Here is a 25,703-nt window from a genome sequence, read left to right as displayed (position 1 = left end):
AGACACCCAGTATGATGTCTACATGCAGCAGGCTCTGCCCAGAGCTAATGCACGCTCCAGGTATCAGGCAGGAACACTTCGCTGTGCCTCCCCTGATGAGCATGGATGGCAGATTTTTTCCCCACCTAGCTCTCCAGCCCAGCTTTCTATTTCAAGGCAAAGTGCTCCAAAGCCTTGGTGCCCACATGGCACCTTCATACCATAGAACATCAAAGCTCCAGCATTAGTGACACACTACTCAAACACACAGCGGCTTGCTGCTAAACCCAGCAGCTGAGCAAGCAGAGCTTCCTTTTGTCCTAGGCTGCCCTGGGCAGATGGAGCTCTTTCTGACACCTCACTAGCAACCCTGTGCCTTTTACCTTGTTAAGAAATGAGACAGAGGATGGATTCAGGCTTAGCTTCTTCCTACACCTTTCCTTTAAGAGACAGAGGAGGGATTCAGGCTTAGCTTCTTCCTACATCTTTCCTTTAAGAGACAGAGGAGGGATTCAGGCTTAGCTTCTTCCTATACCTTTCCTTTAAGAGATAGAGGATGGATTCAGGCTTAGAGTCTTCCTACATCTTTCCTTTAAGAGATAGAGGATGGATTCAGGCTTAGCTTCTTCCTACACCTTTCCTTTAAAGTGCTTGGGTTTAGCACTGGCCAGCTGCTAAGCTGCTACCAGGGTTGCTCTTTTAGGAGCTAAAGACAGCAAGGTCTCTCTTCCTGGTGATTTAAGCCTTCTCCTCCAGCAGCTTGGCCACATTGCTTTTCTACCTGAGCCTGCCCTTCCATGCTCCCTCTCAGCTGTGCTTTTCTGGGCAGGAAGGATGCTGTGTGCCAGGTAGATATGGTGCCCTGCAGAGAGATGCAGTGACAGAGGGGGAACCCAGCATTTCCCCTCATGTTATAGCCAACAACAGCAGCAAGAAGAAGGGCCCTGTGCACGGCCTTTGCCTTCAGCAGAGGACAGAACTTCACTTTTTTTGTGTTGTAAGCAGTTATAGGAATGGAGAGATTTTCCAGGTTGCTGTGGCAGAGCTTTGTTGTGGCTGTGTCTATGCAGATGCTACTATAGGACCTCAGCTGGCACCTGTCCTCCCTGCCACAGCCCCTGCTTTTTGCCAGACTCCAATACATTTGCTCAAATCAGGCAGTCTCCTGCTCAGCAGCACTGACCCCTTACACAGGCTGAGCCATTCCTAGATCAGGTACCACTTAGATGAGCAAGACTGGAGAAACCTTTCCCCCTTTCTCTGTGGGAGCCCTATATTGGCCTGCTGTTCACATAAACCATAGGCTCCTTCTTGACTTTCTGGCACCCACTATCTACATCATCAGCCAGTGAGTGGGATGGGTCACAGAGGAAGGAGAATGCCTGAGCAAAACCACAGAGGGTTAACCCCGCAGCAGGCTGAGAGAAAATGCAACCCTACAGAGGGCTCTCAGAAGAACCACAGGCTGTGACTCACTGGGAGGGGCTGCACAGAAAAAGGGCTTCCAGAAGTGCCCACAGGAATTTCTTCAGTGAAATTCTTCCCCCCAGAGACAGGCAAGGGAAGAAGTCTCACCTTTCCCATCATAGAATGGATCTGGTGACTGCCCTGCCAGGAGGCAAATTGTTATTGTCCAGCCAATTGTTTCCAGTCTGGCTAAAAATGGGATGGCAGGGGACTAATTGCTTCAATTGCAGGGAAAAAAAAACTCAGTGAGATAGTCTGGAGAGACCAAATTATTTTGTAGACTGTTGTTGTTTGGGTTTGTTTCCATCCTGTCTTAAAGAGCATTAATGACTTCAGTTGCAGGAGGATGGGGGAGAGAAGCCATTAGAGCCAGACCATGATCCACAGCCATCTCTTACCCAGCACACACCCAGTCCCTGACAACCTCTATGGTAGTGCTGGCAGCAGTGTGTTGCATCCATATATCCCTCTGTCGTGGAGGGCCTGTAGGCCTGAACAGAGGCTTGTTTATGCTTATACATGCCTGGACATGTTTTGCTGCCAGGACCCCTGGTTGTAAACAGGTTGTGTAAGCCCACACACCCAGCTCGTGTCTCCCTGGGGCAAATCATAGAATCATACAATCATAGAATCAAGCAGGTTGGAAGAGACCTCCAAGATCATCGAGTCCAACCTAGCACCCAGCCCTATCCAGTCAACTAGACCATGGCACTAAGTGCCTCATCCAGGCTTTTCTTGAACACCCCCAGGGACGGTGCCTCCACCACCTCCCTGGGCAGCCCATTCCAATGCCAATCACTCTCTCTGTGAAGAACTTCTTCCTAACATCCAGCCTATACCTACCCTGGCACAACTTGAGACTGTGTCCCCTTGTTCTATTGCTGGTTGCCTGGGAGAAGAGGCCACCCCCTACCTGGCTACAATGCCCCTTCAGGTAGTTGTAGACAGTAATAAGATCACCCCTGAGCCTCCTCTTCTCCAGACTAAACAGGCCCAGCTCCCTCAACCTCTCCTCATAGGATTTGTGTTCCAGGCCCCTCACCAGCTTTGTTGCCCTTCTCTGGACATGTTCCAGCACCTCAACATCTTTCTTGAATTGAGGGGCCCAGAACTGGACACAGTACTCAAGGTGTGGCCTGACCAGTGCTGAGTACAGGGGCAGAATAACCTCCCTTGTCCTACTGGCCACACTGTTCCTGATGCAGGCCAGGATGCCATCCATGTGATCCCCATATTTGGGAAAGTCCAGGCTAGAGCCTTCTGCCTATTATGGTAAGGTTTGGCTTACTGCCAACCTGATTGGTCACTCTAGTGGCCAAAGAGGCCATTAATCTCAGCCCACAGTCAATAAATGGGGGTGCAGAGGCAAACAACACGTGTTCTCTGACCCTACCCGCAGCTCAGCTGGGACCACACTGCAGCGCCCTGCTGCTCAGACCCACAGGCTCGGATGCCACTGCATAGCTCCGATGCTCCGAGGCTCAGACCTCATGCTTTGATTCAATCGCAGCTCACCTGCCTGCCTACCTTAGATGCGGAGCTCATTTAAGCCTGCACATACACATATAAGGAGCCTATAGCCTCCTAATCCAGTTGTGCATATCTGCAAGCTATATTGCTATCAGAATCAGATCCTGCACTGATTTACTTACGGAGCTCAGACTCCCAGCAGCTGAGCACACTTTGCATGCTCGCCGCTGCTTATTGCCTGGTAAAAGCCATTGCCGCTGAGAGAACCAGGAGGCAGACTTTGGATTGTCTGCACCCACACACACGGCCTGCTAGCTGTGAAGAACCATGCCAGAGACAGCACCTATATTCTTCTGCTCCTGAAATCCTGCCAAGCTGAGATCCCTGGACACAGCATCCAGAAGAAGACAGCAGCATCAAAGGCAGAGATCATCCCTCGCCAGGAGAACAAAGGTTAGAGAAAACCTAAGACCCCAGAAACTGGGAAGATTTATCATCTCCCCTCAAGCTGGGAAGATTCCATCCTCAAAGAGTCCACAGGCAGATCCCCTCAAGTCTGGACACTAGGCACAGCCTCAAGCTGCACCATGGGAGATTTAGGCTGGAGGTGAGGAGAAAGTTCTTCACTGAGAGAGTCATTGGACACTGGAATGGGCTGCCCGGGGAGGTGGTGGAGTTGCCGTCCCTGGAGCTGTTCAAGGCAGGACTGGACGTGGCACTTGGTGCCATGGTCTAGCCTTGAGCTCTGTGGTAAAGGGTTGGACTTGATGATCTGTGAGGTCTCTTCCAACCCTGATGATACTGTGATACTGTGACACAGGCTGTGACACAGCTCCAGAGGGTGATTAGTAATTAATAACACTTGTGAGTAAAGCTTTAACACCTCTGTAATATAAGTTACCTCTGCCATAGAGCAGAAAGAGTTCCAGCCCACCCTGCTGGGCAAATAGCATAAAGATCCCAAGTGGCATTAAGCTGCAGGGAAAACTCCTCTCTCTGTTTATAGCTTGCATGTTTGCTAGTTAAATAACCAAATCCCTGTACATGTTTTGTCCTAAATTGTTTTCATAACCGTGGACTGAACATTGTATTAATATACAGTGGTTGGAGGTGGTGAGAGTTCAAAATATTAAATTTAATATATTTTTATACAAAATTTACACTGCCTCAAATTAATTTCTCACCTCTGCCAAATAAGCGTAGGAATTGAGAACCCTCCCTGCAAAACCCTCCCTGCCTCTGCTGGTCCTGGTAGTGCTGGCAGCAGTGTGTTGCAGTCATACATCCCTCCCTGCCTCTGCTGGCCCTGGTAGTGCTGGCAGCAGTGTGTTGCAGTCATACATCCCTCCCTGCCTCTGCTGGTCCTGGTAGTGCTGGCAGCAGTGTGTTGCATCCATACATCCCTCCCTGCCTCTGCTGGTCCTGGTAGTGCTGGCAGCAGTGTGTTGCATCCATACATCCCTCCCTGCCTCTGCTGGCCCTGGTAGTGCTGGCAGCAGTGTGTTGCATCCATACATCCCTCCCTGCCTCTGCTGGCCCTGGTAGTGCTGGCAGCAGTGTGTTGCATCCATACATCCCTCCCTGCCTCTGCTGGCCCTGGTAGTGCTGGCAGCAGTGTGTTGTATCCATACATCCCTCCCTGCCTCTGTTGGCCCTGGTAGTGCTGGCAGCAGTGTGTTGCATCACAGTATCACAGTATCACCAAGGTTGGAAGAGACCTCATAGATCATCAAGTCCAACCCTTTACCACAGAGCTCAAGGCTAGACCATGGCACCAAGTGCCACGTCCAATCCTGCCTTGAACAGCTCCAGGGATGGCGACTCCACCACCTCCCCAGGCAGCCCATTCCAGTAGCCAATCACTCTCTCAGTGAAGAACTTTCTCCTCACCTCCATACATCCCTCTCTGCCTCTGCTGGCCCTGGTAGTGCTGGCAGCAGTGTGTTGCATCCATACATCCCTCCCTGCCTCTGCTGGCCCTGGTAGTGCTGGCAGCAGTGTGTTGTATCCATACATCCCTCCCTGTCTCTGCTGGCCCTGGTAGTGCTGGCAGCAGTGTGTTGTATCCATACATCCCTCCCTGCCTCTGCTGGCCCTGGTAGTGCTGGCAGCAGTGTGTTGCATCCATACATCCCTCCCTGCCTCTGCTGGCCCTGGTAGTGCTGGCAGCAGTGTGTTGTATCCATACATCCCTCCCTGTCTCTGCTGGCCCTGGTAGTGCTGGCAGCAGTGTGTTGTATCCATACATCCCTCCCTGCCTCTGCTGGCCCTGGTAGTGCTGGCAGCAGTGTGTTGTATCCATACATCCCTCCCTGTCTCTGCTGGCCCTGGTAGTGCTGGCAGCAGTGTGTTGCATCCATACATCCCTCCCTGTCTCTGCTGGCCCTGGTAGTGCTGGCAGCAGTGTGTTGCATCCATACATCCCTCCCTGCCTCTGCTGGTCCTGGTAGTGCTGGCAGCAGTGTGTTGCAGTCATACATCCCTCCCTGCCTCTGCTGGTCCTGGTAGTGCTGGCAGCAGTGTGTTGCAGTCATACATCCCTCCCTGCCTCTGCTGGTCCTGGTAGTGCTGGCAGCAGTGTGTTGCATCCATACATCCCTCTCTGCCTCTGCTGGCAGAGGTGACCAAGAACGAAGAAAGAACTTGAAGTTTCCCTTTCTAATCTGTTTGCATGGAAGTGCCAGCCTTCCTGCAGCTCAGATACTTAGGCATCATAGCTATGCTTGGCAGCATTGCCAGAAAAACTGCTGTGTCCCCTCTTGGTGGCAGGGAAAATGTCCCAAAAGAGAGGATGCTCCACAAAGGAGCAGCAGAACTCAAAGCCTGTAAAAGAAAGTTTGTTTATCTTGTTTGCAAAAGCCACATTGAAACATCTGAGACTACTTCTGGTGTCCAGAACTCAACCTCAAGCCAGGACATGTAATTAATGTTGCAATTCTGCCTTACATAACTGTGTCTGGCACACAGCCACTCGCTTGGCCAATGCTATGGACAGCCCTGCCAGCACAGGCCACAGCAAAGCCTGCGAGCGAGCAGCAACTGTGTCAGACCCACTGGCTACAGGCAGCCTCACATACTCAGCAAGGACTCCAGGGAATTTGGGATCAGGAGCATGTGGGAAATATGTGCTCACGTCTACAAGCCAACTCTATGGAGGCACAGCCATTTCTAACTGGATGTGTCCACCAGGGACCAGGAGAACGGCTTGAACTCCCCCCAAACCACAGGAAGGTTTCAAGGAAGATGCAAGCAGAGGAAAGACTTGGAAATATTAGAAGCTTCCCTGGAGAAGAGATGGAGAATTTCAGCTTAAGTCTGGTTGTAAGAAATTGAAGAGAAAGTAGAGAAGGCTCCCAGTCAAACAGTGACCTCAATTAACCCATTCCAGATGTGACAGACCATGGAGCTACCCAATAGTTCATGCTACATTTAACTCATGCAGAGGTAACAGCTAAGCCACCAGACACTGTCAATTGACATCCCCTTCCTTAGAATCACAGAATCAACCAGGATGGAAGAGATCTCCGACACCATCCAGTCCAACCTAGCACCCAGCCCTAGACAATCAACCAGACCATGGCACTAAGTGCCTCAGCCAGACTTTGCTTCAACACCTCCAGGGACAACAACTCCACCACCTCCCTGGGCAGCCCATTCCAATGCCAATCACTCTCTCTGGGAAGAACTTCCTCCTAACATCCAGACTCTGCTTCCCCCACCACCTTATTCTGTTGCTGGTCACCTGGCAGCAGAGCCCAACCCCACCTGGCTACAGCCTCCCTTCAGGCAGTTGTAGACAGCAATGAGGTCTGCCCTGAGCCTCCTCTTCTGCAGGCTGCACACCCCCAGCTCCCTCAGCCTCTTCTCACAGGGCTGTGCTCCAGGCCCCTCACCAGCTTCCTTGCCCTTCTCTGGACATGTTCCAGCATCTCTCTTGAATTGAGGAGCTGTCCTGGAGTCCTGTACCCCTAAATTCCTCTCCTGCCATGATGTCAGGGGAGAGGGAAAGCTGCCTGGTTCCCCCTCCTCGCCTGCCCTGCGGGCATGAAGGGGGTGAGCAAAGGGGTCCTGCCCACACGAGGAGTGCCCTGTGCAGTGCCCGCGCTGGGATCTGGCCGGCATTGGCTGTGCCTTTTCACGCCTAAGGTGTGGTAACTCTGCCCTTTGTCTAGCGAGGGTATAAATATTGGGGTCTTCCCGCCTTTGGGGGCTCCCACCTTGGAGTTCATCCCTGCCTGAACCTTCATGCCTGCCTGATACTTCTCCCCCCCCGGCTCCCCTAAGCTGCATACAGAAAGCTTCAAAGAACAGCTTCCCCACTGACACCTTCGTGAGAGCTTAACAACTCTTAACCATCCACCCGCGACTGCTGAAAAGGGAACGACAGAGGCAGACCCGAGCAAGGAAGCCTGATCCTGAGTTATTTTGGCTCAACTTTATCAGTAAGAAAACTGCTATTAATTAATAGCTAAAGCCTTTTCCAACCTCTGACTTCCACAACAGTCAGATTATTGATGGTATCCCTGTGGATAATTCTCACGCAACTCAATCTGCTAATTAAACTAAACTAATCTTTGTATAGATAGTTTTGGGGGCAGGTTTTTGGGAAAATAAAATAATTATTTCTGTATAAAATTCCCGACTCAGCCACACTAGCCTGGAGAAGAGGAGGCTCAGGGGTGACCTCATTGCTGTCTACAACTACCTGAGGGGTGGTTGTGGCCAGGAGGAGGTTGCTCTCTTCTCTCAGGTGGCCAGCACCAGAACAAGAGGACACAGCCTCAGGCTGCACCAGGGGAGATTTAGGCTGGAGGTGAGGAGAAAGTTCTTCACTGAGAGAGTCATTGGACACTGGAATGGGCTGCCCGGGGAGGTGGTGGAGTCGCCGTCTCTGGGGCACTTCAAGGCAGGGTTGGACGTGGCACTTGGTGCCATGGTCTAGCCTTGAGCTCTGTGGTAAAGGGTTGGACTTGATGATCTGTGAGGTCTCTTCCAACCCTAATGATACTGTGATACTGTGATACATTAACTCCTGCCTCCACAACAGGAGCCCAGAACTGGACACAGCACTCAAGGTGTGGCCTGAGCAGTGCTGAGTACAGGGGCAGAATAACCTCCCTTGTCCTGCTGGCCACACTGTTCCTTAGCCAGGCCAGGATGCCATTGGCTCTCTTGGCCACCTGGGCACACTGCTGGCTCATCTTCAGCTACTCTCTACCAGCACCCCCAGGTCCCTTTCTTCCTGGCTTCTCTCAGCCACTCTGTCCCCAGCCTGCAGCGCTGCTTGGGGTTGTTGTGGCCAAAGCTTGCTGTATCTCAAGTAGCACAAAGGAGATGAAGAGCTTTAACCCTTCCACAGGGGCAGTCCCTGCCCCCAGAGAGACCCCAGTGAGTAGCACTCCTCCTCCATGCTCCTGGCAGTGTTACGCTCTGACCTTCATGGTGGGTGGGCTGCCTCCTTGGGAGCTTGGCCAGCTGGCATGAGTCACAGAAGCTTCTTGGCTTTCTCATTTATCAAGGCTGGGCAGAGAAGCAAGAAGCAGGAGTCAGCTGCCAAGATCTTTGCTCTCTTCTATGCTCAGCAGAGGCTGAAGGCAGAAAATCTGCTGCTAAGTTGCTGCTTCAGCAACAGGTTTCAAAGTAGCGATATGAGAAGCAGTGAACTGGGGGAGCTCCAGCTGGGAAGGATGGCTACAGAAAGAGGAGGGAAAACTTCAGAGAAGGTAACTGCAATGGCAAAGGTTACTTCAACTTGCTAAGGTTGTGTTGAAATCCCCAAACCACATACAGGTATACAATTCCTCAACTTAGGGTCAAGAGAGAGTGAAACACAGAAACACAAAGCCCACGAGTCCAGCTTTTAGTCACAAGTCACCAAGGACACAGGACCTTGCTTCGTTTCCATCCTCAGGTAAAATGTCAAAAGGAACGTCACCAGGCCCAGAGGGGAGAGGAGAAAACCCGAAGCCTGCACATTAAATGTCACACACCAGAGCCTGCACTCTAATACCAGTGCCACTGCACACTGAAACATGCTGCAGCCTCACTGCAGCAGCACATGGGAGCAAGTCCACCAGGAGCATGAAGGGATCATCTCCCACTGCTCCTTTTGACACACAGGTTTTCACATGAAAGAATCCTCCCCTGCTACCTCCCACTACTAACCCTGCTTTTCCCAAATTTCTCACCTCCATCCCCTCCTCCAGCACACACACATGCTCCTCCCCATCCCCATCCCCTCCTCCAGCACACACACATGTCCCTCCCCATCCCCATCCCCTCCTCCAGCACACACACATGCTCGTCCCCATCCCCATCCCCTCCTCCAGCACACACACATGCTCCTCCCCAACCCCATCCCCTCCTCCAGCACACACACATGCTCCTCCCCAGCCCCATCCCCTCCTCCAGCACACACACATGTCCCTCCCCATCCCCATCCCCTCCTCCAGCACACACACATGCTCCTCTCCAGCCCCATCCCCTCCTCCAGCACACACACATGTCCCTCCCCATCCCCATCCCCTCCTCCAGCACACACACATGTTCCTCCCCAGCCCCATCCCCTCCTCCAGCACACACACATGTTCCTCCCCAGCCCCATCCCCTCCTCCAGCACACACACATGCTCCTCCCCATCCCCATCCCCTCCTCCAGCACACACACATGTTCCTCCCCAGCCCCATCCCCTCCTCCAGCACACACACATGCTCCTCCCCAGCCCCATCCCCTCCTCCAGCACACACAGATGCTCCTCCCCAGCCCCATCCCCTCCTCCAGCACACACACATGTTCCTCCCCAGCCCCATCCCCTCCTCCAGCACACACACATGTTCCTCCCCAACCCCCATCCCCTCCTCCAGCACACACACATGTTCCTCCCCAGCCCCCATCCCCTCCTCCAGCACACACACATGTTCCTCCCCAGCCCCATCCCCTCCTCCAGCACACACACATGCTCCTCCCCAGCCCCATCCCCTCCTCCAGCACACACACATGTTCCTCCCCAGCCCCATCCCCTCCTCCAGCACACACACATGCTCCTCCCCAGCCCCATCCCCTCCTCCAGCACACACACATGCTCCTCCCCAGCCCCCATCCCCTCCTCCAGCACACACACATGTTCCTCCCCAGCCCCATCCCCTCCTCCAGCACACACACATGTTCCTCCCCAGCCCCCATCCCCAAAACGGAGCAGATCATAAGTGGTTCAGATGCAAACATTCACATCGTTACTGGGTGGACTTTGCTGCAGCAGTATACCTGGATTGGAGCTTTAGCCTCTCCTGGCTGGAAGTCATTTTCCTGACTGAGGAGCACTTTCCTACTGTGCTGCTGAGAAACTGGTGAAAGCAGGTCTAGAGATTATTAACAACTCCTGCTTGGGAAACTTCAGCTGATTCCAAAGAGATCAGCTCAGAGCATGGAAGATCTCTGTGGCTTTGAATACATCACACCTGGTACATGGTTGAGACTTGAAGGCTTGCTCCCAAGTGCATTGCTGTTAGCTGGAATACTTCCATCTGCTTTAGTGCAAAAATAAGTGGGTAATACAATTTGGAGACTAAATTGTGCCTTTAGGCACAGCCTCATAAAAAGGGGAGGTTCCTGATCCTATTAACAGCAAAGGTGTTATGACTCAGAGGCCAAATGATGAGCAATGCTTTCCCCTTGCTCCATAGGAATAGGCTTCACAGTCTGCAGCCTGGCCTGTACCAGCAGCTAACTACAAGCCCCAGCACCAGCTCTGCTGGCGTGCAGAGGGCAGAGGCAAAGCTGAGCCTGACACCCTGCCCAGGGTACCACTGGCAGAAGAAGGGATTTTCTCCCATGGAAATTCTGAACTGCAAGCCAGACAACTACTACTGCAGTGCTGCCATGTAACAGTTGAGATTTGCTACTCTAACTTCCAGTTTAGATCTGTATCACCACAGGCAGCTGATGACTGAACTAGACTCTAAAGGTTCTACAATGGTGCACCACTGGTGTTGAAAGTCAGTGGGTGACTTTACAAATCTGTTTGCTATGTGCAGAGCACACACATGCTTACTGGTGTAAAGAATACACAGTATCACAGTATTATCAGGGTTGGAAGAGACCTCACAGATCATCAAGTCCAACCCTTTACCACAGAGCTCAAGGCCAGACCATGGCACCAAGTGCCACGTCCAATCTTGCCTTGAACAGCTCCAGGGACGGCGACTCCACCACCTCCCCGGGCAGCCCATTCCAGTGTCCAATGACTCTCTCAGGGAAGAACTTTCTCCTCACCTCCAGCCTAAATCTCCCCTGGCGCAGCCTGAGGCTGTGTCCTCTTGTTCTGGTGCTGGCCACCTGAGAGAAGAGAGCAACCTCCTCCTGGCCACAACCACCCCTCAGGTAGCTGTAGACAGCAATAAGGTCTCCCCTGAGCCTCCTCTTCTCCAGGCTAACCAATCCCAGCTCCCTCAGCCTCTCCTCGTAGGGCTGTGCTCAAGGCCTCTCCCCAGCCTCATCGCCCTTCTCTGGACACGCTCAAGCATCTCAATGTCCTTCCTAAACTGGGGGGCCCAGAACTGAACACAGCACTCAAGGTGAGGTCTAACCAGTGCAGAGTACAGGGGCAGAATGACCTCCCTGCTCCTGCTGACCACACCATTCCTGATGCAGGCCAGGATGCCACTGGCTCTCTTGGCCACCTGGGCACACTGCTGGCTCATGTTCAGGTGGGTATCAATCAGCACCCCCAGATCCCTCTCTGTCTGGCTGCTCTCCAGCCACTCCGACCCCAGCCTGTATCTCTGCATGGGGTTGCTGTGGCCAAAGTGCAGCACCCTGCACTTGGAGCTATTGAACCCCATCCAATTGGACTCTGCCCATCTGTCCAGGCGGTCAAGGTCCTGCTGCAGAGCCCTTCTGCCCTCCAACCCAGCCACATCTGCCCCCAGCTTGGTGTCATCTGCAAACTTGCTGATGACTGACTCCATGCCCTCATCCAGATCATCTATGAAGATGTTAAAGAGGATGGGGCCCAGCACAGATCCCTGAGGGACACCACTAGTGACAGCTGCCAGCTGGATGTGGCACCATTCACCACCACTCTCTGGGTCCGGCCCTCCAGCCAGTTCCTAACCCAGCACAGAGTGTTGCCATCCAAGCCATGGGCTGACAGCTTAGCCAGCAGTTTGCTGTGGGGGACAGTGTCAAAGGCCTTGCTGAAGTCCAGATAGAGCACATCCACAGGCCTCCCCACATCCACCAAGCGGGTACCTGATCATAGAAGGAGATCAGGTTAGAAAGGCAGGATCTGCCCTTCCCAAACCCATGCTGGCTGGACCTGAGCTCTTTGCCATCCCTCAGGTGCGCTCTTATCACCCCCAAGAGAACCTGCTCCATCAGTTTCCCTGACACTGAGGTCAGGCTGACAGGTCTGTAGTTCCCAGGTTCCTCCATCCGACCCTTCTTGTGGATGGGGACCACATTGGCCATTTTCCAGTCTCCTGGGACCTCTCCAGTGAGCCAGGACTGCTGGAAAATGATGGAGAGCAGCTTGGCCAGCTCAGCTGCCAGCTCTCTCAGCACCCTGGGATGGATCCCATCTGGTCCCATGGACTTGTGGGTGTCCAGGTGGCTCAGCAGGTCCTGAACTAATACAATTTACACGTCATTGACCAGGGTAATATCAGGTGCTTATCTTGGCACAGCTAAAAGAATCATAGAATCAACCAGGTTGGAAGAGACCTCCAACATCATCCAGTCCAACCTAGCACTCAGTCTTATCCAGTCAACTAGACCATGGCACTAAGTGCCTCATCCAGGCTTTGCTTCAACACCTCCAGGGACGGTGCCTCCACCTCCTCCCTGGGCAGCCCATTGCAATGCCAATCACTCTCTCTGCCAACAGCTTCCTCCTAACATCCAGCCTAGACCTCCCCTGCCACAGCTTGAGACTGTGTCCCCTTGTTCTGTTGCTGGTTGCCTGGCAGAAGAGATCAACCCCACCTGGCTACAGCCTCCCTTCAGGCAGTTGTAGACAGCAATGACCTCTGCCCTGAGCCTCCTCTTCTGCAGGCTGCACAGCCCCAGCTCCCTCAGCCTCTCCTCATAGGGTTTGTGTTCCAGAATAAGTCAAATTCTCTCTGGATAGCCTTGGCAGTTGCTTCAGGCCAAGTATATCAACAATACTGATTTATTATGTCTCCATATAGTAGTTTCAACTCACTGCAACAAGTGATGGGTCAAGAAATTATCCATTTCAGCAAGTCAGAAGGAGCAAATGCAACAGCATTTCGTTGGCATAATCTTTGTTTCAAAAAACATGTACAAAACATTTATTTAGGCTGACAGGGACCTTTTTCCTCAGCTATATATATATATATTTATCAGCCCCTAACACTAACTCAGAGATCATATTCTCTGACATTACTGCTGAAAGCTTCTGCAGATCACAAAATGGTAGGGGGTTGGAACAGACCCCAGGAGATCGTCTAGTCCAGCCCCTCAAAGGACAAGCAGTTTGAATAACCTTGTTGCAAGCAAAGCTCCCAGTAGTCTCTTGTGCCACCTGTGCTCCTGACATAGATACTTCCAGAAACCAAAATCCAGCTTTGCTTAGAGAACCTAGATAGGTGCTGTGAAAAAGAAAGGTTGTATGACATCAGGTTAGGAGCAGATGTGGATTTGTTGGAGGGTAGGAGAGCCCTGCAGAGGGACCTGGACAGGCTGGATGGGTGGGCAGAGGCCAATGGGATGAGATTGAACAAGGCCAAGTGCAGGGTTCTGCACTTTGGCCACAACAACCCCAAGCAGCACTACAGGCTGGGGACTGAGTGCCTGGAGAGCGGCCAGGAGGAAAGGGACCTGAGGGTACTGATAGAGAGTAGCTAAATATGAGCCAGCAGTGTGCCCAGGTGGGCAGCAGAGCCAATGGCATCCTGGGCTGGATCAGGAACAGTGTGGCCAGTAGGACAAGGGAGGCTATTCTTCCCCTGTACTCAGCACTGGTCAGGCCACACCTTGAGTGCTGTGTCCAGTTCTGGGCTCCTCAATTCAAGAGAGATGTTGAGGTGCTGGAAGGTGTCCAGAGAAGGGCGATGAAGCTGGTGAGGGGCCTGGAGCACAGCTCTGTGAGGAGAGGCTGAGGGAGCTGGGGGTGTGCAGCCTGCAGAAGAGGAGGCTCAGGGTGGACCTCATTGCTGTCTACAACTACCTGAAGGGAGGCTGTAGCCAGGTGGGGTTGGTCTCTTCGCCAGGCAAGCAGCAAGAGAACAAGGGGACACAGTCTCAAGTTGTGTTGGGGGAGGTCTGGGCTGGATGTTAGGAAGAAGTTGTTGCTAGAGAGAGTGATTGGCATTGGAATGGGCTGCCCAGGGAGGTCATAAAAATCAGACAGGTTGGAAAAGACCTCCAAGATCATCCAGTCCAACCTAGCACCCAGCCCTAGACAATCAACTAGACCATGGCACTAAGTGCCTCAGCCAGGCTTTGCTTCAACACCTCCAGGAAGAGCGACTCCACCACCTCCTTGGGCAGGCCATTCCAATGGCAAACCCTTCTCTCTGTAAAGAACTTTCTTCTAACATGCAGCTTCTTTTAGAAGGAAAGTTTCTTAGCTTTACAAGTCCTAACCTAAATGCTTCAGGATTTGAAGCTTGAGCCCAAGAACCTGGCTGTGATGACTGCACATAGCTATTTCTTAAATTGCATCTGCATGATTTTAGTTATGAAATGCCTTCTTAAGGATGTATTAGTTATGAAAAGCATGATGGAACAGAAGCCATGTCAATCACTTATCTCCTCCATGGACATGAATGAGCAATACTGCTTATTTTTATTGCACCTGTACCAGAATTCTCAACACCCAGGTCGCCTTTCAATCATTTGGTAAAGGGGAGTTTGTGCCTGTGAGAATGTGTAGTACACAAGTTATGACATGCAAATGTAACTACTAACATCAAAGGAGAAGAAGAGTGAAAGTAAAGTAGGCAGAGGTTATCCAGCCTTGGGGCAGGTGGATGAAGTAGGCAAAGTCTTGAGGCCCCTTTGAGCTCTGGGTTTTAATGGTTTATACAAACTCAGTATGTGCAAGGTTTGCAGGTTTCAAATCAATCCCTTTAAATACCATAAAGCAAAAGTAGACACTATCAGAGCCAGTAACTTCTGTAAGCTATTCAGTAGTCCTTAGTCATGTGGAAAGTTGCATTCAAGTTCACAGACTATATACAGTGGAGTCAATGGGGCACAGAGATCTGATATGTGGCTCTCAAAACAGGGACTGCTCTTCGTAAGCATAACTGTAAATCAGGACTAAACTGTCCTGCACAATGACTGATTAAACATGACATGGAAACCTGAGAGGCTGGGGCTTTTTTTTTTCCCTCTGCACTTTCCATTTGACCAAGTGCAGAGAAACAACACTTTAAACACTGCATGCCAGAGGCTGTAAAAGAGCCCAGCTTGCAAGCACGCAGCAACCACATCTGAGTGGAAAACAATGTGGAAGATGTGCTGTCTAGAAGCACAAATCAGTCTACACGAGCTGTTGACTGTCAGATAAGATATCCACAGACATTACTACACTCCTGACCCTAAGACACATTCATTTATATCATTTAAAGCTGAATGAAGCATTCCCAGAGACTCCAGCATGAAAATTCCTTCTCTGCACTGAGCAGTTGCAGGGACAAGGCTATTGGTATGCTATTCAGTGCCAATTTGAAGCTTTTAGCTGATTTGCTTCACTCATTCACCATAAAAATCAGCTTATATTTAATTCTTTTCATTGCTTTCATAACATACAACATCCTTCATTTCATGCTGCTTAAATCTACTCTTCTCTTTAGAGGCCCAGTCACAGAAAGCACCAATTCTAGGAGCAATCCTGAACTGATCCTAAAGCAGTAGGGACCAGATTCTACAGTTGTAAGTGATCCACAGACTTGAGACTCACCCCCATTCTGGCACTATGCTATACAACTGCCTGAAGGGAGGCTGTAGCCAGGTGGGGTTGGTCTCTTCTCCCAGGCAACCAGCAACAGAACAAGGGGACACAGTCTCAAGTTGTGGTGGGGGAAGTCTGGGCTGGATGTTAGGAGGAAGTTGTTGCTAGAGAGAGTGATTGGCATTGGAATGGGCTGCCCAGGGAGGTGGTGGAGTTGCTGTCCCTGGAGGTGTTGAAGCAAAGCCTGGCTGAGGCACTTAGTGCCATGGTCTGGTTGATTGACTAGGGCTGGGTGCTAGGTTGGACTGGATGATCTTGAGGTCTCTTCCAACCTCAGTTACTCTATGATTCAGTGGCTGAGATGTTTCCCATCCCTTCCTCTTGGGTGCTGTGTGTCTCTACCTGCATGCAGCCAAATGGGGGTGGGGAAGAAGGCATCAAATGCAGCAAAGTCTACCTGCAGATGCATCTATTGCAGCACACTCAAGCAAAAGCTTTAAAAAAAACCCAAACTTAAGAACACTCCATTAAACAGAAGATTTCTCTTCATTTGCTAATGCAAAGGGTTACCTGGGGGAGTGGTCTTGACCCTGACCCCAGGTCCTCCTGAGTCCACTTTGGGAGTGAGTCTGACCCTTACTCCAGGTGTAGTGCTTAGCCCACTCCCACTTGTTGTCCAGCCCCCTATAAAAACAGAGGAACTCCCTGTTTCCTTCCCTCTTGCCCTGCCTCCCTGCCTGCCAGCATCACCTTCCTCTCTCCTGCTGCTCTTTGTTTTACCGCATGGCCATCAGCGCACGAGGTGAAAAACCCATTGCCATCAATCTGCTTATATATATATATATATATATTTGGTATCCTGTTTTCCCTTCCCTATACCTTCTTTGTAACTCCCCTACCTCAAACACTTCATTATATTTATTTTTTTTTTTTTGGTATATTTTTGTATCCTGTTTTCCCTTCCCTATACCTTCTTTGTAACTCCCCTACCTCAAATACTTCATTATATTTATATACAATATCTACTTTTTGTATGTTTTGTGTCCTGCTTTCCCTTCTCTATACCTTCTTTGTAACTCTCCTACCTCAAATACTTCATTATGTTTATATTTATTATATTTTTATACATATATTTATATATAATATCTATTTTTTTATATATTTTGTATCTTGTTTTCCCTTCCCTATATATTCTTTGTAACTCCCCTACCTCAAATACTTTATTATATTTAGATATGTACTTATATATAATATCTATTTTTGGTATGTTTTGTATCTTGTTTTCCCTTCCCTATATATTCTTTGTAACTCCCCTACCTCAAATACTTTATTATATTCATATTTATTATATTTAGATATATATATTTATGTATGTTGTGTCTTGTATTCCCTTCCTTATACCTTCTTTGTAACTCCCCTATCTCAAATACTTTATTATATTTAGATATGTACTTATATATAATATTTATTTTTGGTATGTTTTGTATCTTGTTTTCCCTTCCCTAAACCTTTTTTGTAACTCCCCTCAAATACTTAATTATATTTATTATATTTAGATATAGAATACATATTTTGTATCCTGTTTTCCCCTCCCTATATCTTCCTTGCATCTCCCCTACCTCAAACACTTTATTATATGTAGATATATAATACATATTTTGTGTATGTTTGGTATCCTGTTTTCCCTTCCCTATACCTTCTTTGTAACTCCCCTATCTCAAATACTTTATTATATTCATATATATATTTATATATGTTGTATCTTGTATTCCCTTCCTTATACCTTCTTTGTAACTCCCCTATCTCAAATACTTTATTATATTCATATATATATTTATATATGTTGTATCTTGTATTCCCTTCCCTATACTTTCTTTGTAACTCCCCTACCTCAAATACTTTATTATATTTAGATATATACTTATATATAATATCTATTTTTGGTATGTTTTGTATCTTGTTTTCCCTTCCCTATACCTTCTTTGTAACTCCCCTATCTCAAATACTTTATTATATTCATATATATATTTATATATGTTGTATCTTGTATTCCCTTCCCTATACCTTCTTTGTAACTCCCCTATCTCAAATACTTCATTATATTTATTATATTTATATATATATTTATATATAATATCTATTTTTGGTACGTTTTGTATCCTGTTTTCCCTTCCCTGTACTTTCTTTGTAACTCCCCTACCTCAAAAACTTTATTATATTTAGATATATACTTATATATAATATCTATTTTTGGTATGTTTTGTATCTTGTTTTCCCTTCCCTATACCTTCTTTGTAACTCCCCTATCTCAAATACTTTATCATATTAATATTTATTATATTAACATGTATTATACTTATATATAATATGTATATTTTACATATATTTATATGCAGAGGGACCTGGCCAGGCTGGATGGGTGGGCAGAGGCCAATGGGATGAGATTGAACAAGGCCAAGTGCAAGGTTCTGCACTTTGGCCACAACAACCCCAAGCAGCACTACAGGCTCGGGACAGAGTGGCTGAGAGCAGCCAGGAGGAAAGGGACCTGGGGGTACTGATAGACAGTAAGCTGAAGATGAGCCAGCAGTGTGCCCAGGTGGGCAGCAGAGCCAATGGCATCCTGGCCTGCATCAGGAGCAGTGTGGCCAGCAGGACAAGGGAGGTTATTCTGCCCCTGTACTCAGCACTGGTCAGGCCACACCTTGAGTGCTGTGTCCAGTTCTGTGCTCCTCAATTCAAGAGAGATGTTGAGGTGCTGGAAGGTGTCCAGAGAAGGGCAACAAGGCTGGTGAGGGGCCTGGAGCACAAACCCTATGAGGAGAGGTTGAGGGAGCTGGGGGTGTGCAGCCTGGAGGAGAGGAGGCTCAGGGGGGATCTTGTTACTGTCTACAACTACCTGAAGGGACATTGTAGCCAGGTGGGGGGTGGCCTCTTCTCCCAGGTAACCAGCAATAGAACAAGGGGACACAGTCTCAAGTTGTGCCGGGGTAGGTATAGGCTGGATGTTAGGAAGAAGTTCTTCACAGAGAGAGTGATTGGCATTGGAATGGGCTGCCCAGGGAGGTGGTGGAGGCACCGTCCCTGGGGGTCTTCAAGAGGAGACTGGATGAGGCACTTAGTGCCATGGTCTGGTTGACTGGCTAGGGCTGGGTGCTAGGTTGGACTGGATGATCTTGGAGGTCTCTTCCAACCTGGTTGATTCTATGATTCTAACTTCCAAATCAAAGTGACATTATTTATTTGGGTGTGCTTTACCTTTTCCTCTCTACATCTAATTCCTTTTCTTTGCAAAAAGGGGGTAGGGGAAGAGGGAAAGGCATCCTGTAAGTTGTTATTGGTTCTATTAACTATATGTGAGTCTCTGGGAATTTAAAGTAGAACCAAGACAGCTAAGAAAACAAAGCCATACAAAGCTAAGGTAACCAATGGTAATTCCCTGCACGCAGGCATCCCCTCAGCCAACCACTTTGCCTTGCATGGCACTGCTGGTGTCAGTCACAGATCCAGATCAACTGCTAATTTACCTCCCTGGGGAAAGCCCCTTGACTTCAAGGGAAACAAGATCTGGCTCCATATGTGAAAAATGGCATGAGATGAGAATAAACAGAATCTCCCCACAAAAGAAATCCCCCAAACAACAAAACAAAAGAGAAAGAAGGTGAAGGATCCCCTGTCTGCAATGTCTTGACCCGTGGAAAAAGCAAACAGCCCACTGATAAGAGCTGGTCTGATAAGAGTGGCTGTATGTAATTAGCAAAGGCATTCAGCTTCTGTTCTCAGCATGTATTTTTTAATTGATTTTGCTGAAAGAAACTTTAGTGTGGGTTCAATTAATAAGAGCCTTTCCAGCAAAGCCAGTCCCCATAAAAGGCTTATGTAAACCTGCCTTCAAGTGTCATGGGTTCATTGTTTGAACTGGCAGGGAATTAACCTGCTGCAAAAAAACCTCATTCCTTGGAACAGTCAACAGTCAGGAGACACACAGCTGCAGACCTGATGGGTTTCCTGCTCTAAGGAAAGGTGAGGATTTCAGAGACCTAACCAGTATCCATCATAGAATCAACCAGGTTGGAAGAGACCTCCAAGATCATCCAGGCCAACCTAGCACCCAGCCCTAGCCAGTCAACTACACCATGGTACTAAGTGCCTCATCCAGTCTTTTCTTGAAGACCTCCAGGTACGGTGCCTCCACCACCATCCTGGGCAGCCCATTCCAATGCCAATCACTCTCTCTTTGAAGATCTTCCTCCTAACATCCTGCCTATACTTTCCCTGGCACAACTTGAGACTGTGTCCCCTTGTTCTGTTGCTGGTTGCCTGGCAGAAGAGGCCACCCACCACCTGGCTAAAACGTCCCTTCAGGTAGTCCTGTCAGATCTGAGAGGAGACTGAGCTTTTGTCCATCATAAAGATCACTACACACCAGAAGGAGATGCTTTCAGGTAACACACAGGGAAGTAAACGTTTCCTCTTAACATGCCTAGCTAATTTCCCCCAGAGCTGCTGTTCAGCCCAAAGGCAACACTTCATTCTGATCTGGATAATTGTATTACTACCTTTTGCCTTCCCATTAAGTGCAATGAAGTCACAAGACCTGCTTAAGGGTGGCTGGTGCTACATCAGAGCAGGGGGACTCTGTGCAAACTATCTCACATTTGGAGGCATGATGGAGGACAAGCAGACCCAAATCATCTCTACAAGGGCCACTTTCATTAGAAATACCAACACAGGCACAAAGGCAGTAAAATAAGCTAACTAGCATGAGCTCTCAGGATAGAATCATAGAATCAACCAGGTTGGAACAGACCTTCAACATCATCCAGTCCAATCCAATCAACTAGACCATGGCACTAAGTGCCTCAGCCAGGCTTTGCTTCAACACCTCCAGGGACAGCAACTCCACCACCTCCCTGGGCAGCCCATTCCAGTGCCAATCACTCTCTCTGACAACAACTTCCTCCTAACATCCAGTCTAGACCTCCCCCACCACAACTTGAGACTGTGTCCCCTTGTTCTGTTGCTGTTTGCCTGGCAGAAGAGACCAACTTCCACCTGGCCTCCACTTGGACAAGGACCCACTGACAGCCACTCTTTGTGTGTGGCCATCAAGTCAGTTCTTTATCCATCTAGTGGTCCACCAATCAAACCCATGTGTCACCAGCTTGGAGACCAAGCAATCATTTACTATCTCTTTACTTTCTGGAAGAGTATGAATGGACTAGTTTACTTGCATTGAGCAAGCCACCGTGTCATCTCACAATACTCAGATGTGCATGCTGTTTTGGTTTGTTTCTGGCATGCACAAAAGCCCAAATATGTTTCCTCTGCCCTGGGAACTATTGAACTGGAAAGCTGAAGTCAGGAAGAGCTGCCTGAAGAGAAATAGCACATAGAGTCTTTTGATAAAAATCACAAACCAGCCTACCTACAAACAACAGGAACCAGCACACTATTTCTTAGCTTGGAAAAGCCCTTCAAGCTCATCAAGTCCAATCATGAGTTTCACACTGACAAGTCCTTGGCTAAACCAAAGCCCTCAGCACATCTCATCACTATGAATCGCTGTGGTTGGAAAGGACCACCAGGATCAGCCAGTCCAACCTTCCTCCCAGCATCCTTCATCACTAGACCATAGCCTCAAGCACCACATCCACTCTTCTTTTGAACACCTCCAGGCATGGTGACTCCACCACCATCCCAGGCAGCCTGTTCCAGTGCCTGACCACCTGCTCAGTTAAAAACTTCCTCCCATTGGATGCAATTGGAATGGGCTGCCCAGGGAGGTGGTGGAGTCTCCATCCCTGGAGGTGCTCAAGAAAAGACTGGATGAGGCACTTAGTGCCATGGTCTGGTTGACTGGATATGGCTGGGTGCTAGGCTGGAGTGGATGATCTTAGAGGTCTCTTCCAACATGGTTGATTCTATGATTCTATGAAACATCCAACCTAAATCTCCCCTGATGCAACCTGAGGCCATTTCCTCTTGTCCTAGGTGGGAGAAGAGGCCAGCTCCAGCCTCACTACAACCTCCTTTTAGGTAGTTGTAGAGGGCAATAAGGTCCCCTCTCAGCCTCTTCTTGTCCAGACTAAATAGCCTGCCTTTCTGAGGTCAGCTTAAAGAAAGCAGCAGTAGAAGAATACTGCCCTGTGAGCAAAATTTTTATCTCAAACAGCCTTCATTATCACCTTAACCTTTTCCTGGCAACATTTATCATGAGCTGATGCCAAATCTATCCCTGTCCTACTCCTCTGCAGAGAGGGGTGCACAATATACTGTGACTGGCCATGTAGAAAAGCTTTCATGCCTGAATGCATTCTAGTCCTACCCTCTGCATGATGGGATAAGGAATCACACTGTACTTGCTGACATTTTTTCAGGAAGCAGCTATAAATAGGCAGTGCTGAGTAGAGAGCTAAAGCTCAGCTTAGGGCAAAACAGAGATCTTCCCTTGACAAGAGAAGAGAGACACCTCTGCTTTGCAGCATCACAGATTTAAAGCAAAACAAAGCAAACAACCAACCAAAAAACCCCAAACCAATAACAACCATCCCAAAAAAACCCCTCCAAACCCAACAACCACCACCACCAAACCCAAATAACCTTGTGAAACCCAGAGCTCTGCTTTTAAAAACCCCAAATACGTGCATATGCCTTTGTGGGACTTCCACTGGTAGCCAGGGCTTAGTAACAAAGAGCACAACTTCCCTGAAGTGATGAGCAAACTTACTGAAAGTTTCAGTTGCATCATGAAAGCCATCCTGTGAGAGCACAGATCCAGCAAGAAGCCCAGCTTTAATGTTAAACAGGCACATATAACCAAAGTATACCATTCCAGGAGCAACTGTAAAAATACCTCACTATGACTACTTTGAATTCTATGTCTGTGGCCAGAAAAGGAATCAAGGGACACCTGATCTGAGCTGTTAGCAGCACTGTCACCCCAGGCCAAAGTAATGCGTTTCAGCTGCTTCTTTGGCTTTTAGTACTGCCTCTCGATTCTCTCTTGCATTCTAAGGAGAGAAGAGCCAGCTTTTGGCAGCAAATTAAGCTGACATAGAGCTCACTGTGTTAGTAAATGCAGACCCTCTCCCAGACTGCTTAATCTTGAAGGGAATGAGATTCAAAAAGATTCAGCTGAGGGAGCTGGGGGTGTGCAGCCTGGAGAACAGGAAGATCAGGGGTGACCTCATTGCTGTCTACAACTACCTGAAGGGAGGCTGTAGCCAGGTGGGATTGGTCTCTTCTCCCAGGCAAACAGCAACAGAACAAGGGGACACAGTTCCAAGTTGTGCAAGGTGAAGTACAGGCTGGATGTTAGGAGGAAGCTCTTAACAGAGTGATTGGCATTGGAATGGGCTGCCCAGGGAGATGGTGGAGTCATTGTCCCTGGAGGTGTTTAAGCAAAGCTTGGCTGAGGCACTTAGTGCCATGGTCTAGTTGACTGGATAGGGCTGGGTGCTAGGTTGGACTGGATGATCTTAGAGGTCTCTTCCAATCTGGTCTATGATTCTATGAAAATGCAGTATCGTTGTGCTTTAGTCCATGCCAGAAGGAAAACAAATGACCCAGGGTATTCTAGGCCAGCAATTGTCTTACTCCATTGACTGTGGGAATCCAGAAAGAAGAGGCACACTGAACAGCTTGTGGCAAAACACATTCTGGTCAGGCTCTTCCTGTGATCTCTCCCTCCTGCTCCCAAGCTTCCTAAGCATACATTCATATTCTGATCATAAAATCTCCAAACTCTCTCAGCAATTCCTTTCCAAGTGTCTCCTTCCAACCTGAAGACTCTTTCTTGGAACCTGATGTTTGTGATCCAGCAGAAACAACCTCAGCCTAGTACAGCCACAACCAGCAGCTCTCTCCTCTTCCATCTTCCAGAACAGAGTTACCTCAACTAATTTTAAAACCCAAGTCATCTCCTTGCTAATCTGCACTATGCAGCTGAAGCTACCTGACTCCACAACTAAACCAGCCTCCCAGCAAGATCAAAGCCCATGCAGTTGTTCAAGAAGCTTTAAAATGACTCCTCCAGTTTCTACCATGAATTATGGCAGCGCTTTAAAGTGCACCAAAACCCAAAGGCATCGATTACTCCTGCCCTGTCCCAGGCAGCAGGCTGGGGGGGCTGGGGGGGTGGTATGGGGCAGTCTGTAAGCACAGTGGCATTACACTATGCACAGACAGAGTTTTGCTGCTGAATGATTGACAGTAACTCCTGGATGTCACTATTTTAAGGATAATGTCATTTGCGTAATTATCTGGCTGGGTTTCTCTTCAGTGGCTGGCATCATTCACAAGGGAGGCATCAGACTGAAATCCAGTTGTAGAGCTAGAGTCACTGTTCCATGCAGGCAGTCACTCTGCTTTAGAAACTCCACACAGACAGTGTGTATCACTAGTAAATTTCATACTCTCAGGAGTGACCTCATTGCTGTCTACAACTACCTGAAGGGAGGTTGTAGCCAGGTGGGGTTGGTCTCTTCTGCCAGGCAACCAGCAATAGAACAAGGGGACACAGTCTCAAGTTGTGCCAGGGGAAGTATAGGGTGGATGTTAGGAGGAAGTTCTTCACAGAGTGATTGGCATTGGAATGGGCTGCCCAGGGAGGTGGTGGAGCCACCATCCCTGGAGGTGTTGAAGAAAAGCCTGGATGAGACGCTTGGTGCCATGGTCTGGTTGGCTGGATAGGGCTGGGTGCTAGGTTGGACTGGATGATCTTGGAGGTCTCATCCAACCTGCTTGATTCTGTGACCCAGAGAACATCAAAATGACACTCCTCTATTTCACTGTGCCACATATGTCACATGGCATCATATTTAAACATAATTTAGTGTTCTCTGTCCTCACCTGATCATCTGTTTCTTATTGGGGCTTGTGCTAGTTTGAAGCAAGCTGGAATGTTTTGGTAACAGAACTAGATAACAGGCAGTGAAATGAAAACAATTGATGTCAACTTCTCTCACAGTCTCGCTGAGAGCTCTGGGAAGAAGAAGTAAACTTTCTCCATTTTGTTTCTCACTCTTGCTTTTGCCTTAGACCTGGTCACATCTCATTAACCCTGCTCCTACTAACCTTGCTCCCTAACCTCTTGGCTGCACCTCTCTTCTTCCTGAGAACTGGGGTAAGGTTGAGAGGGACCAGGGGGAGGTGTTGGGGTGGTTTGAGAGCCCCTCCTGGGGACTCAGGTTTCTGGGAGGGGAGTTGTGCTTTTGTATTGTTTATCCTTTGTATATTTCTGTATATAATTGTATATAACTGTATATATTGTAAATAGCTGCTTGTAAATTCTGCTAGCTGTAAATAAATTGCTTCATCTATATTCCCAGGGTCCGTCTGAGTTAGCTGGGGCAAATACAAAAGTGTGGGGGGGAGGGTAAGAGCCCAAACCATCACAGGGCTCAAGCTAGGAAGAGAGAGAGAGAGAGAAGTTGTTTTTACTTGGCTTTTCCTACCATCTTACCATCAGATAGAAAAACATCCCCCCCACAGCTCCTATCCCTTTGGCTACTTTAGCTCTCTGCTAGTCTGCGTTTATCTGATACAGGAGGACACATCACTACATGCAGCAGTGCATTGCTGGGTTGAACTATGCAGAGCCCCAAACCAAATGGCACTTGGCCCAACCCACATTCTGAAACGGTACTGACAGAGCCATTGGAAGTGGTCCCACCCTGGATCCAGTTATGGGTCCTAGTTGTACAACTGTAACCAGGATCCAGTTACAGGTCCCAGCTGTACACCTGTAACCTGAACCCAGTTATAGGTCCCAGCTGTGCAACTGTAAGCAAGCAGCAAAAAGAGACTTGATGTTAACCTTTGCAGTACTGGCATGTCTTACGTGGGACTGAGCAGGGCTACAGCA

At 48.9% G+C, this 25,703-nt stretch overlaps 1 protein-coding gene across 2 annotated transcripts in view; it reads right to left on the bottom strand.

The window, feature by feature from the left end:
• The window catches only part of PRKCH (protein kinase C eta), a 192,360-nt gene that overhangs the window by 48,041 nt on the left and 118,616 nt on the right, over nucleotides 1–25,703 (bottom strand). Inside the window, exon 11 of one of the 2 annotated variants that reach the window (XM_064154879.1) lies at nucleotides 13,125–13,526. The exons of the other annotated variant lie outside the window; for it this stretch is intronic. Within the exon in view, the coding sequence (XP_064010949.1) occupies nucleotides 13,259–13,526 (268 nt within the window). The 3' untranslated portion in view covers nucleotides 13,125–13,258. Of the gene's footprint in view, nucleotides 1–13,124; nucleotides 13,527–25,703 lie in introns of those variants that run through there. 2 annotated transcript variants of the gene reach the window in all.

This window comes from Pogoniulus pusillus, chromosome 1, assembly GCF_015220805.1.
Source record: "Pogoniulus pusillus isolate bPogPus1 chromosome 1, bPogPus1.pri, whole genome shotgun sequence".
Classification (NCBI taxonomy): Eukaryota; Metazoa; Chordata; class Aves; order Piciformes; family Lybiidae; genus Pogoniulus; species Pogoniulus pusillus.
Note: the sequence above shows the minus strand (reverse complement) of the source record. Positions and strands in the feature narration are given on the sequence as shown.